The sequence below is a fragment of the Phocoena phocoena genome, chromosome 11, assembly GCF_963924675.1.
Source record: "Phocoena phocoena chromosome 11, mPhoPho1.1, whole genome shotgun sequence".
NCBI classification, from domain to species: Eukaryota; Metazoa; Chordata; class Mammalia; order Artiodactyla; family Phocoenidae; genus Phocoena; species Phocoena phocoena.
Window position 1 is genome coordinate 75,478,049 of NC_089229.1, and position 19,794 is coordinate 75,497,842.

General features: G+C 36.7%; 1 protein-coding gene and 1 pseudogene across 2 annotated transcripts in view; one reads left to right on the forward strand and one right to left on the reverse strand.

Annotated features, from left to right (window-relative positions):
• The window catches only part of PKP2 (plakophilin 2), an 83,194-nt gene that overhangs the window by 56,933 nt on the left and 6,467 nt on the right, over nt 1-19,794 (forward strand). The window contains exons 7-10 of one of the 2 annotated variants that reach the window (XM_065887053.1): nt 11,791-11,908; nt 12,775-12,939; nt 13,855-14,028; nt 19,082-19,235. In XM_065887053.1, coding sequence (XP_065743125.1) covers nt 11,791-11,908; nt 12,775-12,939; nt 13,855-14,028; nt 19,082-19,235 — 611 coding nt within the window. The remainder of the gene's footprint in view (nt 1-11,790; nt 11,909-12,774; nt 12,940-13,854; nt 14,029-19,081; nt 19,236-19,794) is intronic. The other variant, XM_065887055.1, reaches the window with a different exon arrangement.
• On the reverse strand, nt 5,821-6,768 carry LOC136130672 (very-long-chain (3R)-3-hydroxyacyl-CoA dehydratase 1 pseudogene; annotated as a pseudogene).

Consider the following 19,794-nt stretch of genomic DNA (forward strand, 5'->3'; position numbering starts at 1 on the left):
CATTCAGTGACATCATGTTGGTAGCTTGAAATCAGCCATGGTGGCAGTATTTACACTATAGAAATTGGCAAATGCTACAAATCAGAGCTCTCCCCACGCCACCAACCCAGAAAGCTGGTTGGCATACCACTGGCACTGAATTTCCATTAGTTGATTAACATCAAGATGTGGATAATTAGGGTAAAGGCATATTTCTCCTTACATATCTCTTTTCAAAGAAGAAATATTTCCTTTGTCTTCTTGGAAGGCATTATGAAGCATTATCCACCCCACGTTTTTTTTTTTTGAGTGGAGAAAACCTACTAAAATGCCCCGTTCTTTTTTTCAAAATTATTTTTATTTACTTAGGACAAGAAGTATAACAGTTAAAATATTTAATAATTTATTTTGATTAGTAGGATACTCTTCCAAACATTTCAAACTGCAGAAGACTCATGTGACAACCATAGAATTGTAAATTGTAAATTACCAAAGAATTGTAAATTACCAAAGAGCATTAGCTGCCTTCTTTGATTGTACACCCTTCCTACACATACTTATTGCAAGCCCCTGTTTGTCAATTTAGTATGGGTAACTCATTGGGAATTGGTGTGACATGGCTGTCAATTCTCTATGTTCCACCTCACTGATTGCCACATTTTTGGGACACCTTTGATTGTGACATAAATAAAACCAATGGTCATTATCAGGGTGTATGTTCAAAATTCCTACCAAAGATTTACTATTATTTCTCCATTCTTCCATTTGGTTCTCACTATTTCTTTCCTTCTCTTACCTTCTTTTTCCTTCTTTCCTTTCTTACCTCAGTCTTCTTTGTTCTCTTAAAAGGGAAGAGGTGGAAACAATTTAGAGGTCAGAAATTAAAATGCCTCCAGGGGTCAGACAGGCACTTAAGTGGACAGGTATGAGACTATGGGCTGCTATCAGACTAGAGAATGGAAAAAATGCCTACCCCAGGAGCAGTGACATTCAGAGTTCTGGAAAACATTTCAGGCCAAACACAGACTCTTCTGAGAAAGCCTCTGTTAGCAGTCTCATTCTTCAGCTGAAGAAATTAAGTACTAGTGACCCTTCCACAATAATAGAAGCAGTTATCAGAAACTTGAGAAAAGCAACTAATCCAGCCTTCTTGGGATTTTACCACTTGGTCTGTCTTCCCTCTTGCTCTTATCCAATCCTTTCCAGTACTTGAGTGCCTGCTGTATCCAAAGCACTGTTTAAATTTCTGAAATTTCAAAGGGGAATGGGACCTATCTTTGCCCTGGAGGAACTCCAGTTTTAGTTGGGGAAAGGCACCAGAAGAGATTATCACAGTCCATTTGATAAGAAGTGTAGAAGAGGTTTGAAAAGACTGTTAATGCAGGCATTGAGTTGCTTAACTGATGTTGCCTAGGGATTGGGAAAAAATGTTGACTGGAGAGTCACATTTAAGGAGCTGGTAAAGGAAGAGTAGCTGTTTGAATGTCCCTCTCAGTCTTTAGCTCATCATGCTATCACTAGTTCATCTCTATCCTTTTTCAATATAGTCATTAAAAATATGAATTCACAAAACTCTGAAAAGTTGTTTTCCTAAACTCCTATTATTTGTTAACCATTTGCTTATGAGAAAGCCTTATAAACTTGCTGCCTTAATGTTATCGCCACAATCTGATTAACAGCTGTTTCTCAGACTCACAGACTTAGAGAACCAATTTATGGTTATGGGAGAAAGGGTGGAGGGGAGGGATAAATTGGGAGTTTGGGATTGAAACTGCTATATTTAAGGTAGATAAGCAACAAGGACCTACTGTATAGCACAGGGAATTCTCCTCAATATTCTGTAATAACCTTTAAAAGACTAGATACATGTATATGTATAACTGAATCACTTTGCTGTACACCTGAAACTAACACAACGGTGTTAATCAACTATGCTCCAATATAAATTAAAAGTTAAAAAACACACAACTGTTTCTGCATTGTAAAGACCACCCCAGAATTTGCCATTTTGTTTAGGATAATAGGACAAAATGACAAAACATTACTATAAAGCATTATGAAATATACTCCTTTTTCTTAATTATATTTTATGCCAGTTGAAGAGGAAAAGCAATCGGTAATGCATTTCTCCTGCAAGTGACTTAAACTTCACTCTTTCCTATATGTGTCATAGTGTAGCAAATGTATTTTAATGAATGTGTAATATAGTTATTTGTGCTAAAATTTATGATGTCTTAAAAGAAACTTCCATTGTCACTTATGATAAATCTAGCTAAGGTGGGGAGTGGTCAGAGGAAGCAAACTACATTTAGAAAGAAAAGCTATAATTATCAGCCTTAATCCTGTTGAGCCTCTGGGTTAAGGGCAAGATTTTTGGTAATATCAATACCAACTACTTTCTGGAAAAATAATATCTCTATGTAAATTTTTAATATATTCAATTATATCTATCTACTCCTGCACAATAAAACATGTCATTGTGTTCCTGAATTTAATTTTTTATGTATATCTGGATATCGAACTTCAGAACTTTGCTGAATCTGAATTTCCTTAATTATGCTTTTCATTCTATTTACCTTTGCTCAGTTATCCCTTATTCTGAATACTCCTAACAGAAAAGGATTTATCTGGTCTATGTCTGTGCATAATCCTATTTAGTTATTTAAATAATTAAGAATTAGATAATTAAATGAGAGTCTAATTTCCCTTATTATCAAATAAGTATTTTCCTTTTTTGTAAGACTATAGACTTAAAAGCAGGCCAGAACTTATTTTTTTTTAACATCTTTATTGGAGTATAATTGCTTTACAATGGTGTGTTAGTTTCTGCTTTATAACAAAGTGAATCAGTTATACATATGTTCCCATATCTCTTCCCTCTTGCGTCTCTCTCCCTCCCACCCTTCCTAGCTAGGTCACAAACCACCTAGCTGATCTCCCTGTGCTATGTGGCTACTTCCCACTAGCTATCTATTTTACGTTTGGTAGTGTATATATTTTTTAAAACCATAATCTAAATAGTGGTTATTTACTTCTAGAAAATAGTTTAACATAAACTAGAAGAATGTTAGCTGAGACAGTGTAAACAACAGAGAAACCTGATAGAAGTATCCAGATAGTTCAGTCTGGAGAATGACTTTTCCAGAAATAAAAAGTTGAATTATCAACTTCATCCTCAGTTATTTGGTTAATTATTGAAACTCTTAACATTTGATGTATAAACATAACCAATATAAAGTCCATAAATAATGGAATTGGCAGTATTTCTAGTCATATTACTCTGTTGGTCATAATCACATTTTATACTTGAATATTTTAGATTTACAAACAAACATGGCTTAATGAGTTAAATTTTTTTTTTTTAATTTATTTTTGGCTGTATTGGGTCTTTGTTGCTGTGCGCGGGCTTTCTCTAGTAGCAGTGAGTGGGGTCTACTCTTCGTTGTGGTGTGCAGGCTTCTCATTGCAGTGGCTTCACTTGTTACGAAGCATGGGCTCTAGGCAGGCGGGCTTCAGTAGCTGTGGCGCACAGGCTCAGTAGTTGTGGCTCGAGGGCTCTAGAGCACAGGCTCAGTAGTTGTGGAGCATGGGCTTAGTTGCTCCGCAGCATGTGAGATCTTCCTGGACCAGGGCTCGAACCGGTGTCCCCTGCATTGGCAGGCGGATTCTTAACTACTGCGCCACCAGGGAAGCCCTAATGAGTTAAATTATTGTGTAAGTTTCTCTTTAAGTAATTTTAAAAGGTGTAAGTGATTTTTTAAAATAACTGTTTTATAAAGTAAGCCTCAGGGGTTTTAGGTCATTTTTAAATCTCTCAACGATAATTAACTTGTTAAAGCAGACACATCAAACAAACGAAGCAAATATGGCCATGATTACCTGGTCACCCCTGTCTGGTCTCCCTGAGTCCAATGTTTTAAAGAATATTTGTCTTATTAGAAATGTTAAGCAGCCCCCTTGCAAAGGTCCCCACTCTTCAGAGTAAGTTTTCCACTATCTTATTCGTGTTCTTAGCAGGTGGGCCCAGATTAAAAGTTGTACTTCACAGAAATTATATGACATTTCAGTTTGCCAAAGAAATTCTCATTCTTACCAACCAGTTCATAAATATCATTTGTCTGCTTTGGGTCCAGCCCCCCCTGGGATAAGTGTTAAAAGAAAACACATGAATAGGAATAATATAGAGGAAGAAGAATCAGCGAAGGAAACAGAAGAATAATTTTTATTATATCAAGAGGACTGTATTTGCTTGTTTTTCTGCATCAGTTAGTTTATGAGATGAGTCTTGAACAGAAAATGAAATTCCCAAGAATGTCTTTATCAGAGATTTTTTTTTTTGACTGTATCAGTATGAGTTTATTGAATTGTTTCTTCAAGATTAGATTCAAGTCAAACTTTTTAGTAAGAAAAGTTGGGGGTGATGCTGTGTACTTCTGTTGGGTGTCATGGTATCCTTCTGGCCTATTATCCATGATGTCAAGCTTGATCACTTGGTCAAGGGTGATCTGGCAGTTCTCTCCACAAAGGTCCTGTCTCCCTCTGCAACAGATAATATCTGCAGCGCTAGGCTGAAACCAAGTGTGTATTTTTGTCAGAGATTTTTTTTAAAGCATCCTCATGTTTAAAAATTCTGTGTGGGGCTTCCCTGGTGGCGCAGTGGTTGAGAGTCCGCCTGCCGATGCAGGGGACACGAGATCGTGCCCCGGTCTGGGAGGATCCCACATGCTGCGGAGCGCCTGGGCCCGTGAGCCATAGCCGCTGAGCCTGTGCGTCTAGAGCCTGTGCTCCGCAACAGGAGGGGCCACAACAGTGAGAGGCCCGTGTACTGGGGAAAAAAAAAAAAAAAAAATTCTGTGTGTATCTTAAATTGAAGGTAGTGTCTTATTAACTGTATCTTATGACACTCGAAGTCATTTTCCAAAAAAATTAATACTGTCATAGAACTACTGTTAAATTTTTTTAATTCTTCATCAAAAAAAAGTGAGTTGATATATTTGGATAAAGCCACTGATGATTTTATTACTATCCTGTGGTTAAAGTTTATGCTGTCATGGACCTTGAGGGTATTACACTAAGTGAAATAAGTCAGATGGAGAAAGACAAATACTGTATGATTTCACTCATATGTAGAAAATGATTTCACTCCTATAAAAAATAGTCCAAAAATCAAAATAAGTAAACAAACCAAACCTAGCAAAAATAAACACATAGATACAAAGAACAGAGTAGTGCTTACGAGAGGGGAAGGGGGCAGGGGAGGGTTAAATGGATAAAGGAGATCAACTGTATGGTGAAGGATGAAAACAATTCTTGGTGGTGAGCACGCTGTAGTGTATACAGAAGTAGAAATATCAGGCTGTACACATGAAACTTGTATAATATTAAAAACCAATGTTAAAAAAAATTAAAAAAAAAAAAAACCAACGTTACCGCAATAAAAAATAAATTTTAAAAAACATATGGCTATCTTGGAGGTACAGCCTGTCTGAGCACCATATTCTAGAGTAGAATACTATTCTAGATCTTAAGCATCTTCATCTGTCCTAGTCTAGCATCCCAAACTTCTCCTTTAGGTGTTAAGAATGTCTACTCAAGTTCCAGTGGCTCCTGGGCATATTTTTAAAATTAGTTTGCTCTTATAATTCATTTAAAATGGAATTTGACATTCTACCTTGAACAGCCTGCTAAGTCAAGGGGAAATGAGTCTTGCTGACCAACCAGATGATTTCTGGCTGAACTGACTTTTTTTTTTTTTTCCATGAAGCTGTTTATTCTTGTTATTAAAAGTTGGACTCACGTAATCCTGGTTATTCTGGAAAAAGCACCTGTTGTAGGGATCATTTAATCATCCTTTTCGACAATCACCTCTCCGTGAAGCACCTTTCTTCTCTGACGTTAACGTATGAAAGTAGAGTTGTGGAAACAATGGTATATACGAGGCCGTGGTTATAAGAAGAAAATAATAGTAGTCAAAAGAGACATTGTATTTATTGGGAAGTCTTATTGAGAACATTCTTGTTTTCTTCACATATGGTAAGGCAGCGTATATTGTAAGAAGTTCACCAGCAACTCCAACAGGATATAAGATGATAAAAAAAATTATATTGGTTTTACACTGTGAATAACGAGCCACACCATAAAGATTCTTGAACTCACTTGGACCCCAGCCACAAGCACAGAAGTAGGTACAATTCCAATTAAACAGTGGACTACCTCAAGCAAGGCAGATGTCTGGAAAAATTTAAGTGTCTTCTGAATACTTTTATATAAACCTTTGTGTGTTCCTTTTTCCATATAAAAACGTACCATGGCAATAGCTAGTACCAGCCACCCCGCGGTCATAGCGATGTTGTAGAAGGTGAGCCAGGCGGTGGCCAGCAAGCCCCGGTGCCTCCTCTTGCCCGCGGCCTACCTCTCATCCCCGGCCTCCCTCTCCTCGCCGGCCTCCGAGGCGCCGCCGTTGGTGCCGTCCTCCTCGCTGGACGCCATGGTGGCCGCGCAGCCGGGGGACGTGGACTAGAGGGGCAGGGGAGCGGGAAGGGGCCCGGCCGTCAGGCGCCCCATGTGCCGCGCGCAGGGGGCTCTGAACTGACTCTTCAGCATACTTTTGGAAGACCTGAAAATGTAGGAAAGCAGAACTAAAGGATTTTTAAGGATAGATTTTCTCTTCCTACACCTTCTAGTTTCTTGATGTGTAATAGATGCTAGCACATCTTTATTAAGTTGATGTTCCTTGTCCTGGAAGGAGCAGGACGTGTAGGTTGTACAGCTTTGTTCTATTCCCAACATTGCTTCCTTTTGCAGAATGAACAGCTGACTTTGGCTGATGTTTGCGGATACCTGCAGGATCTGATGTTGACTCAGAATAACAGACAACCCCTTCTTTTGACATAGAGTTTTTGTTCCTCTGCCAGTTCAAATGAGGTTCCCCTTTTGTTCTGTGCAACCACAAACTGCCTCTGCTGTTTTCTCTAGGTTAATCACAGACAAGGCCCAACTGTTTGATATGTATCAGCTGAGAGTTAAACAAAAACCCAGACCTAAATCTCAAATAACCAGAGGAAGAAGGATGCCTCCTTATCAGCCAATGTCTTATCAAGTACTATTGGGTCTTTGAATGGACTTGGACCAAGCACTTAATTGACTGGTACCACTTGGGATATAATTTATAACACATGGTATTAGGAAGCCTATAATTATTGATGAAAATGAAGACATAGCCACAATTTTTTAAAAACCACTGTGGTGCTCACTATCTCAGTATGCTGGTTAGACCTTTAAGACAGGTCACATTAATACACATGTAAATTGTATGTTAGTAGGAAACCACCTATTATCAATAGAAATAACCCCATTTTTTAATAAAAATCTCTGTATCTTAGAATTACCTGTTAGTGAGATGTCTTGAAAAGATTCACTCCTGCCTTATTATTGCCTGCCATTCTCATGCCCTGGTAACTAAGTATAGCCTTTTACTTTAAACATTTCATATTAGCTCATCATTTCACCAGGCCAGTTGTCCATACCCCAAGTTTGGACATTCTGTGTTACAACAAACTTCCTTCCAGTGCTGGCAGACTAGCTGTATTTGACAACATGCCTGCACGTAGCCCCACACAGCTAACTTTTTATGGAAGAGGCATTAAAAATCCCATTAGAAGCAGGTAATTCTGACTTTAAACAACAGTCATAGGTCAGGGTTCTGAATGAGATTCTAGCACACCCTAATTTAAGGAATTTTGTAAAAAGATAATATTTGCAAGGTATCTATAACAATGTCTAGCACACACACTAAATTGCAGTTGTTATCATTTGACACTTCACTCTTTGGTTTGCCGTACAAATTTAAGATTTAGTCACACTGTCCTTAATCTTAACAAAGACCATTCTTTATTTTAATTCTAGCAAGGTCCAGGGTGTTTGGTTTTCTTTTCTCCTTTTCATTGTGACACTCAGGAATGTGTGAGATAAATGGTCCTGGAGAGAGTCAGGAATCACTGATTTGCTTTCAGATAAATCACCTGAAGCCTCCTAAATATGTGAAGTTTTGTTCAGAGGCATACAGAGGTTCAGATTCTATTTTTTCTCACCCTTTATAAGTCATATTAGCAGAAAAATTCTTCTTAATATCAAACACAAGCCACAGTTCGTGCTGGTATCCTCCCACTCAGGGCCAGTGAAGGTGAAGAGCTCTGAAACAGTCCTGCTTTTATGTTTAGAGTAGTTCACATCCTTCTCTACCCACCTCCTCCTGAGGCCCCAACCCCTAGTCCCAAGGACCTGGTATTTAAATTTCAGTATACAACAGTGTGCAGTTCTAATTTCCTAAAAGGTACTCACATATTTACTCAGACTTCTGCTAGATTGTACCAGGGGAAATAGACTCATTTAATCAAATTCAAACCATAGACACTGAATTAAACATTTCCAATATGTTCATTGGTAACTCTGATAATCAACTTTTATTGAGTAACTACTGTGGTTTTTATGCTCTTTTTTACTTTTCAACAAGATTATTGTTTTGATATATTTCATGTATAGTTTTGAGATAGTTTTCCAGATTAAACCTCTGTTGGGCTGCATATAGGAAACAGTGATAGATAAATGTCTCTCGGGACTCAGGAGATACAGTGTAAAAGGATCAATTCTGCCTAAGATTGGCCATGTTAATTCTCTGATTCCAAAAAACTTATGTATTAGCTGTTAAAAAATACTTTAAGATGAATATATCATTTTCTAATAATTTCTGATTATTTTCAGAGTGGTACAATAACAAATTCCTTTCTGACTAGTGACCTCTATTCATGGATGTATTGCTATAAAATAATCCACCCTTATCATTTATATTTCTGGGTAGTTGAGTAAGGTAGGAACTATTTTTGATATGCAAGAGCAAATACTGAAGCAGTGGGGTTCCATGCACTTTCTGTCAGCAAAGGTATCAACTGTCAGGAACCACTGATAAGTCCCATTTCAAGCCAGTAGAGTCTGGATAATACCAGACTACAAGACAACAGTTAGTGTGTGTGAACTGGCAGTACTGCCAAATTGAATTACCATTCTCACCCAAAATAAACAGACTTGAAGTTAAACAAAGCTGAGTCATCCATCTGCAAGGTATGTAGTGGGCTTAGCTAGGGAGAGAGACCTTTTGATTTGTCAAAGCAATTTTAAAACTACTGCCATCTCTCAAAGCCAGATGTTGAAAAGGTCAAAGGGAGCTTTAAAATATGATAATGCTGTCTTGGAGTTGGGGGACATATGGTACTTGCTAAACAAATGGCAGACTGAATGAATGTTAGGTAAGGTTTGCTCTACTCTGGAGCCACCCTTAGCACAGAATAAAGAACAGCTCTCCTATCCTGACTTCACCAGTAATTTAATCTCACCAGGAAAAGTAACTTAAACTCTTTGGTCCTCAGTTTCTCCATGTGTAAAATAAGGAGACCGTAAAAGATGCTTTTTCAGTTTTGTCAAGCTTCTTAAGATCCCATGACTTAAAGGGCTCAGAGAGTAGATAGAGGATCTTGGTTCAAATAATCATTTCTTGAAAAAAAAACTATAGGAGAAATGGTTTTATTTACAGCTTATGAGCCTATTCATTATCTTTTTTTTTTTAATGGACTAAGTGTTAAAGTCTTTCAGGTACAGTGAAAAATAGGACGGGAATAATTACATTAGAAACCTCAAATGAGAACCAAAGTCACAGAAGGGATTTTGTTAAAATCACAAACTCATTGTGTCAATTCAGCAACCACTAAATTATTAGTATATCCTTAGTTTTAGGTGTATTTGTCTTATCTTCTCAACTATTAGGTTGGATTTTGAAATTGCATTTTCATGGGTTAGAAACAGTCAAGTATTATAGATGTGATCTCCCTGGGAGCAGGGTGCAATGCTGGATACTCCTCCCTTGTTCCCTGCAGTTCTTGATATAATGCTGGGCACATTTGTTCTTTGACAAAATGTATTGAAAACAGTATTTGGGAACAGAAACTTTTTAAAATCACTTAGTGTAATATATTATTTTAAAGAAGAAGAAAATGCTACCCCAAAATTTCTCAGAATTGTAGTTCTTTTGATGTTCAGAATCACGCTGAGACATTATACACAAAAGCAGTATGCTTTGTGAGCCACAGAACTTCAGTTGAAAATTTTCACTTTTTAGCACACTAACTATATATCTAAGTTAAATATCCTGTTTAATGGCCATTTATAAATTCAAACACTACCACTGGTCAGTTTTGTAAAATAGAATAAAAGGATGTTATCTGCAGTGTAAGTACAGCACACTGTCGAATTCTTTTCCTTAAGGTGCATAGTAAATGTACAGATAGTCATAGGCAACTGTTTTGTAATGTATTACATTTCTAATCTGTTATTCCTAACCTATTATAAATGTTTGCAGAGACAGAAGAATTGAATTTTTCTAATCTGTAAAATGATGCCAACTTCAACAAGTAGGCATTCTAAATAAAATTTTTAAAAAGGAGCAAACTAAAAAAAAAAATATATGCTTTGAATGTTCTACCTACCAGTGAAAGGAACTGGTCTGATAAAATTTATAGGAATAGTTCTTAGCAAGTGAAATTAACAAAAGGGAATAAGGGTGGTTCTCAAAATTCTAAAAACCTGAATGCATTGTTCTTTTGCCATTCTTGTTGATGGAGCTGTTAACATTTTTGGAAAACAAAATTTTTTAAATAGTTAATGCCGACAAGAAGAACTTAATGCAAAGGAACATAGTAACAGTAATACCAGAATATAAACATGACGTGAATCTGAAACATAATCCCTAAATGTATTACTTTGCTGTGTTTGATAAGCTTCAGTCTCTATAAGAAAGCAACTTGCACTTGTAGATTTAATCACTGTTTATAGAAAGGTGTCATGGCTTAGCCAAATTAGAAATAGAGGGCTTCCCTGGTGGTGCAATGGTTAGGAATCTGCCTGCCAATGCAGGGGACACGGGTTCAATCCCTGGTCCAGGAAGATCCCACATGCTGCAGAGCAGCTAGGCCCACACACCGCAACTACTGAAGCCCATGCTCCACTACAAGAGAAGCCACCTCAGTGAGAAGCCCTCACACCACAGCGAAGACCCAATGCAGCCAAAAATAAAATAAATAAATAGATAAATTTATTTTTAAAAAAACAGACTAATTGCAAAGATGTTTATAGGTCATGCTTTTAACTTAGGTCTTACACAGTGTAAAACTGCATTTTTCGTGACATCACTCTGCCATTTTAATTATAGAATTATCACATTTTAGATCATTTGGTTTAATATTTGTTAATAACAGTTTATGCTAAAACCCACAAAACCTCCAAATAATATAGTCTAATACCCTGTATTTACAAATGAGGAAACTGAAGCCCAGAGAATTTAAGTAGCTTTAAGTTACTTAGAATTAAGGCATGGCACAAGTTGAGACTTGGACATGTGTATTGCTATGGCTAATGTGACATTTGTTCTCCTTTTAACTGCAAAATGTTTTCCTCATATATTTATACCCTCTCCAAAATGGTGCAAAGATTAAATAAGTAATGCTCTGACCTTGGTGCTTGGAATGAAGTAGACAGAAGACTTTTATTGACATAATAATGTGTTATGAATATATTTACAAGTTGTGTCTGGATTTGATGACCATAGGCAGTTGATGATTTATTGACCCCAGGACAAGTCTGTCATACTTTGACAAATTTGACAGTTTTCCGAACCCTTGGAAGAAACTTTGAAACAAAAACCTATTAGATACACTGCCTGTCTTATGAATGATCGTTTATTTGTTTGTTTGTTTTTCCTGATAGAAACATGAGTTCAGCTGGCCCTGAAGGGAGGAAAGTGATGAGAAGGTGTGATGGACTGATTGACTCACTGGTCCATTATGTCAGAGGAACCATTGCAGATTACCAGCCAGATGACAAGGTGATACAAGAATTAGATGTCTCTCATATTGAATTACTTATTTTGTCTTAGTAAGACTCTTCAGAGTATTCTTGAAGTAGCTGTTTGGGTTTGGCTTTATTTATTAACTGATTTGCTGAGCTTAAGATTTCCCATACATGCTCATAAATATTAATATCTATCTAGCCTCATTTTTTTTTCTACTTTCCAGACCCAAATTTCTAACTGTTTAACAACTCTGGATATTTGAAAGGAAGCCCAAATGCTACATATTCAGCAATGAAATTCATCTCTTCCCTCATCTCTGAACTTACTCCTCTGTATAAACCTTCTTAATAATTATTACCATCTACCAAATGAAAATAGAAACCTGAGTAATGTTGGACTTCCTCTCTTCCCTCACATCCCACATCCATTGGACAACAAATCTTGTGCATTTTACTTCTGAAATGCTCTTTAGTTTAACCAGTCCTCTTTAATGCTACTACTGCTGTCATAGTTTGTGCATCTTTTATACTGATTATTGTAGTCGACTGGTCTCTATAAGCAATATCTCCTCCTATTTTCCAAGTCCACGTGGCTACTAAACAATGTACCTAAAATCTAAAATCATTCTGAATGCTCTTTAAAAGTAAACTAGAACTGCTCCTCAATGTTTTAAAACATTCAGCCTCTACTTCTTAGCATTGTGCTCATGACCATTTATGATTTAGCCCTAGCCTTTCTAGCTGTACTCATTTCGCTCCCCCAGCCACCCTGCAGTCCAAGCGCACCCTGTTGCATCCAGTTAACCTTGTAAGATCTAAAGCCTAAGAGGTCCTGTGGTATAACACTTGCAAAGGGATATCTATATGTATATGATCAATATTCATGTCCTGTTTTCTCAGGCCACAGAGAACTGTGTGTGCATTCTTCATAACCTCTCCTACCAGCTGGAGGCAGAGCTCCCAGAGAAATATTCCCAGAGTATCTATCTTCAAAGCCGGAATATCCGGGCTGACAACAACAAAAGTATTGGGTGTTTTGGCAGTAGAAGCAGGAAAGTAAAAGAGGTATGTTGGGGGAGGCCTTTGAAAGTATAAGTGTGTGTGTGTGTTTCTGAGTACTTAGTATATGTCAGGCTCCATTTTAAGTTTTTTTAATCCTTATATCTACCCTATGAGGTATGTATTATTAATACCCTCATTTACTGATGAGGAAACAGAGGGTACAGAAAGGTTAATTCAGAATAATTCAAATTAGTGGAGGAGATGGAATTGAATCCCAGGTAATCTGGCCCCAGATTTACACTATTAGCCATCAAACCATACTGCTTTGTGCCTTGCAGGTTAGGAAGTAAGCTTAATGCCACATGGCCAGTGGCATAGCATTGTTTTAACATTAAAAGCAGCCCTGACATTCAGCTTTAAACATTCTAAAAACAAACTTTTACATCCGAAAAGCAAACCCCATCCATAGGAAGGACTGCTGTCCAGACTGGCATTTCATGAAATAGAAGGAATGTGATCTCTCCTACTCCTCAGTGTATCACGGTGTATGTGAACTTGTAGGACGACTGGTAAATTTAGAATCCTGGTGCTATCCTGGACAACTTCACAAGACTCTGAGGGAAGAGGCCTGTTTTTCTTATCTTCAGAGTGGATGTGACTAATTTAGCTTTTAGCTTAACAGCAGCCTGAAAACTATTCTAGAACAGTCAATGCTTAATTCTCTGCATTCTCTCTCACTGTGAAATGTAAAGTTGTGAGTATGGGGTATTGTGAGAGAGAAATAGTCACCATGGGCTAAAAGTTAAATGATTGTGAACCATACATATTTGCTTTTTCATTTTTATTTTAAGGGCTTCTTATTATGCTAATTATTAGTCTCCCTAGACAAGACAGTACTTCTGGTCCCTTGGTTTGGGTGTGGAATTATAGAAATGACTTGAAGGCATTAATTTTGGATTTTATCATGTGTGTGGTTAGCAATACCAGGACATGCCAATGCCAGAGGAAAAGAGCAACCCCAAGGGCGTGGAGTGGCTGTGGCACTCCATCGTGATACGGATGTATTTGTCCTTGATTGCCAAGAGTGTCCGAAACTACACTCAAGAAGCATCTTTGGGAGCTCTCCAGAATCTCACGGCAGGAAGTGGACCAGTGAGTATCACGCTTACTTTTTAAAATAATGGCATTGTAGACACACCTACATTAAGTTCAGAAATGACAGTGAAGTAAGAACATAAGTTTTCTCGCTTCAATCAAGACAGTTCTCAGGAATTGCCAGAGAGAGTTCGGCTTTGCAGGACTTTCAGCCTCAGCTTCTGCAAACCCAGGTCAGACTGCGAGTGAAAAACTCATTGGTATTTATGAGTATCAGTCAGAACTCTTTCTGTTACAAGTCTCAGAATCCTACCTGAACTGGCTTAGGCAAAAGAGAGGAATTTCTTGACTCATATAACTGAAGAGTCCAGGGTGGGTTTTCCTTCTGTCATGGTGGGACATAGGTGCCCAGCAATTGTATTTGTGATTCTCTATCTCTGGACTCTGTTTTCCTCTGTTGGTTTCATTCTCAAAGGCTAGCCTCATATTACGGCAAAGATAGCCACCAGTGATTTCAGGCTTACCTCTTATCCAGCTCAGTGTCTCCACAGGAAAAGAAACTACTACTGTTTTCCCAATAGCTCTGTTAAGAACTGGGGGAATGAGTCTCACTTGCCCATTTCCAAACCAGTACCTGTGGCCAGGAGCCTGTGATGTTCTAATTGGCCAAGTCTGGATTATGTGCTCACATGTGAACTTCAGGGGCAGGGGTTTCAGTGAGCGAGGGTCACTACCACTTGTACCACATGGAGTGGCTCCCTAATGGAAAGTCAGAGTGTTGTTACCAAAAGGAAGGATGAACGCTAGAAGGCAGAGACAACACATGTCCACTGCAGTTGGAAAGGCTATCTGTGCTTTTGTGTCCCAGAAAGTCAGCTATAAAATAAAGAGTTACTTCTCTTTCCAGATGTACTTTATACCAGCAAAATCAAAATATTAAAAAGAGTAAAAACTTACAAGGTCCTGTGATAAACCATAACGGAAAAATATATGAAAAAGAATGTATATATATTTATAACTGAATCACTTTGCTGTACAGAAATTAATACAACATTGTAAATCAACTATACTCCAATAAAATAATTTTTTTTAATTACTTTAGAAAAGAGTAAAAAGTTGTTCCTTTCCCCATGTATTTTACAGCTTGCAACATAATAAAAGATTCTATAAATATTTAATTATTTGAACTAAGCTTGTATTCTTTGCCTTGATCATAAAATGATTAAACTCTCCCCAAGTAGTTCACTCTATGGCCAGTCTAATTATCCATCATCATAGAGGAAAGCACTCTTGTTGATAACAAAAATATTATTTATTCTTTACTTGAGAAACCATGTTCATTCTTTAATGAACCATGTTCATTCTTTGCTCAGTTTTGAATTGTGAAATACTAAAACCAGTATTTCTCTAATTTTAGCACTGTGGTTAAGAATACAACCCAATTTTAATCTCTTTGAAATTCTTCAGAATGTACTTGTGCACAAAGAGAAAGAAATGGGGAGTGACCAGGGAGCCCTGACAGACAGAAAGACATAATTTACTGTCTTATCTTCCCATTTCCCCATGCTTGGCTTCCCAAAACCATTTCTTTCATTTTCCCAAACTACAGAAGCCCTCTTATTAACTGACTACCAGCCAACTTAATAGAAAAGGTCAGAAATTAAATTGCTGTATCTGTATGTATTTAAGCTCACTATGCTCTGAAGATGGTTCAATATGAGATAACCCTTTAAGCTTGGATTTTAGCCTCTTCCACTCCAGAATCTTTCATGGAATCCAAACTATCCAGAGGTGTTTCCATGTTTCTGTCAATACAGGAATATTTGCCACCCAACATACAAGAATATGCCATTCTGAATATGTAGTTTATTCAGACTACATAATTCCTTTACTCATTTATCAAACAAACAGTATTTGAGCACCTTCTACATAAAAGGCACTAGCCTAGTGCTAAGTATATAGTGGTGAATAAGACAAAATCCCTGTGTTTGGTAATAATCTAGCTGGGAAAAAGAAATAAACAAACAGAAATCTAAGAGTTCCAAGTCCAAAAGGAATCCAAGCAATGGATTTTAAATCATACCTAACCTTAGACCAGTCCAGTCCCCTGAAAGGAGACCTACACTAAACTGGTATTAATCCATACTCAAGGCTATTAGAGTTGAACTTGACTAGAGATTTATAGGAAAAGATCATTAGCAGCATGGGACAATGATATGAGGACCCTTTGTTCTTTTAAGTTATAAGATGCTTTTTATTAAAATTTTGACTTACATGTATATTTTTTCTAATTATTACTTTCCCTAATTTTGCTATGTTTAGATGGTGTGATAAAAAAAATGCCTGGCTTTGTAATTTCGAAAAGGAATCACTGAATAGAAAAACATGAAAAGCAGACCATTAAACATAGTTCCAAAAAATACCCAGTCCATTCACCTGTGTTCATAACTGAGACAGCACTGAGCATTGATGGCCATGTGCCTTAGATGGCAAAGAACCTGAACTGGACTGAATAGCTTCTAAACAATAAATTCTATAATTTTAGTATAAAATTATGGCAGTAATTTCTTGTTCAGGTATAATGGTCATTATTTTTTAAATGATACAAAAAAACCCACAAAATAATAAATAAGGGAAGGGGATGGGTTGATAAAATTTACCCATTTAGCAAATTCTCTAAGGATAGTGTAAAGTATAAAGCATAAAGTACAGTATAAATAACTCCTGGGGGTGTAATGTACAGCATTGTGACTATAGTTAACAATATTGTATTGTATATTTGAAAGTTGCTAAAATAGTGGATCTTAAAAGGTCTTATCACAAGAAGGAAAAAAAATTTGTGACTATGTGTGATGATGGATGTTATCTAAACTTATTGTGATAATTATTTTACAATATATCAACTCATTATGTTGTATATACATGTAAAATTAAACATTCATTGTACAAGTTAAAAATCATTGAAATAAACAGTTTTCAAGTTTCTAAAACACTTTATAGGCACTTAATTTGATGTCCAATGGAAAAAAACAAAATGTGTTCCCTGTCTCACACCTTACACACAAATCAGTTCCAACAGCAATGAGATTTAAATGTGGAAGGTAAAACAATAAAGCTTCTAAATGATAACATAGAATATCTTCCTGACCTGGAATAGGGTAAGATTTCTTAACAGTAGACATAAAAAGCACATAAAGTCAATATCTTATAGATTGACTACATTAAAATTATTAACAAGCTATCAAAAGACAGTAAAAAGGCAAAGCACAGAGGAGGAAAAGATTTTTGTAACATATATAAGTAACAAAGTTGGTATCTAGGAAATAAAAGAAAACTCATCGATTTAACAATAAAAAGATAGACAACTCAATAGAAAAATGGACAAGAGATTTGAACAGGCACTTCACAAAACATAATGTATATATGGCCATTAAACATTTGAAAAGGCGCTCAACCTCAGGGCAATATGAACTAGAAATGCTGTTTGTAAATAACTAACAGTCATTCTCACAAATTCCCTAAAGCTGGAATATGAAACCTCTATTTGGTAAATCTGATTGTTTATTTTCCTTAATGAGCAAATTCTAAAGACCATTCCACATCAGCCTCTCCCATTTCCCTCAATGAATCAATTCTGTGATCACTTTTATATACTAGGCCTTGAGATGACAAAGAAAACGCTATGAGAGAGATAGAGCTGGACGACATGACTCAAAAGAGCAGAGCTTTTGCATATGAGGAAAGATAATCACTTAGATGGGCCATTGGGAAGAGAGAGGGATGCTAAATCTACCTCCATGTCCAAGGAGGAGTTGTACAGAATGGCTGCAGGTGAAGGATTCTTCCCAGAGGAAAGAAAAGAGTCTAATGGAATGTTCTGCAAATTAGTGAAAGACAAAGTGTAACTTTGGAACAAACATTGCCAAATAGTGGTTATTAAACTTCTTTGAGTCATGGACACTTTGAGTATCTAATAAAAGTTATGGACTCTTTCCCTGAAAAAGATTACTATAAACACAAAAATAATTTTAAGGACCTCCTGTTTCCTCCCTGAAACCTATCCTGGATCCTGTATTAAGAACCCCTTTTTTAGACGGTACGGTGGAGAATGTAAGGAGGGCGCTGTGCAGGAGGTAGGGGAAGCAAGCAGAGTTTAGATAAACAGAGAAGATAGACACCCTGAAGAATGGTCAAGAATACACGGATTTTTGGCGTGGTAGCCTCATGTTAGCTTCAAATAAAAATATATAAAGTTGCAGACACAAGCTAAGGTCTTAGTATTGTTGGACGTTTGCTGATGCTAGGAAGGGCCTAGTTGGTACTCAGACCCTGTGAAAGTAGGTGACCAGCCTAATTCCAAACAAGGTTTGCCTCTGGTGGACCTAGACTTGGACCAGCAACTTACCCATGCAGCCTCTGATACAGAGAATAGAATTACAGGTAATCTGACTAGCCATACATTCCTTTCTTTAAAAGCCCAATATCTCTTTCAGAATAAACTAGCTTTTTAGAAATGAATAAGTTTATTAAATATGTAAAATGCCAAAACTTGAACAAGACAAACAGAGAAGATGAATAAGCCAACAACCAGTAAATACATTGAAATAGTAATAAAAGACATCTCCCTTTAAAATTTTTCTCAGCTCAGTTGGCTTTAGAGCTAAGTTCTACCAGACCCCCAAAGTTGAAATTATTCTTATATTACACAAATAGTTCAAGAAAATAGAAAAAGGGAAAAAAACTTACCCACTAAATTTTATGACATTAGTGTAACTGTGATTGTAAAACGTCCTTTTCTTTTCACAATGATGAACTGAAAATGTGAATAAAAAGGTTATGATAAAAAAGAAAGGAAAGGGAAAGACAGACCCATTTTATTTATAACCAGATGCAAAAAACATAATAGCTAACCAAATCCAGTGTTATATTTAAAAATACTGAATAAACTGTCTGTATCCAGTAATTAAATTGAAAACCTAATAAGAATTTATAGAAAGTATCTCTAGCTTTTAAAACATCTCGCTCAATCTCTAGTAATCTACAGAAATTAAGAAATTTTAACCATGAAGTAAAATACAATAGTATTTATAGAATATGTCTCACAAAACAGATGCCAGCATCAGTAGCTCAGACAGTTGTCCAGAAAGAAAATGGCCTTCAGCACACACGAAAGATGCTGCATGTTGGTGATCCAAGTGTGAAAAAGACTGCCGTCTCTCTGCTGAGGAATTTGTCTCGGAATCTTTCTCTGCAGAATGAAATTGGTAAGTCAGTGTAAGTCTCTAGATGTAAAGTGTATATATTGAAAATACAAATGCAATAAAGCATTGTCCTTATCACATTCTTTTTACAATGATGAGCTGAAAATGTGAATAAAGAACAAAATGTGATAAATACAACTGGTTTTTGTGTACCGAGACATCAAGCGTTGGCTTTCGCACTGGTCTCAAATAGGATTTTTCTTAATATCCAGCTTTGGTTTTGTTCTAATTACTACCAAAGAGAAATTTTAGACCATACTAATAATTAATGAGATAGGTAATATATTTGATATTTCCCAGCCCTCAGCTGTGCCATTCAGTGAAGTCTTTTTAAGCCATGTCTTTCAGAATGTTCTCTGTGTGGCCTGCTTAAGCACCAGTCTTCTGAAACATTAAACAAACACACACACACAGTGGTTGTTCACCTCAGAACCTTGGCCATTGTTGTACTAGAAAAAAATGGTATGGTTGGACAGATAATCACAAAAAGAAGGAATCATGAATATAACAGATATGGCATAGGTTTTAGAATAAATATGATGAAACACACTTGCTCCTTTTT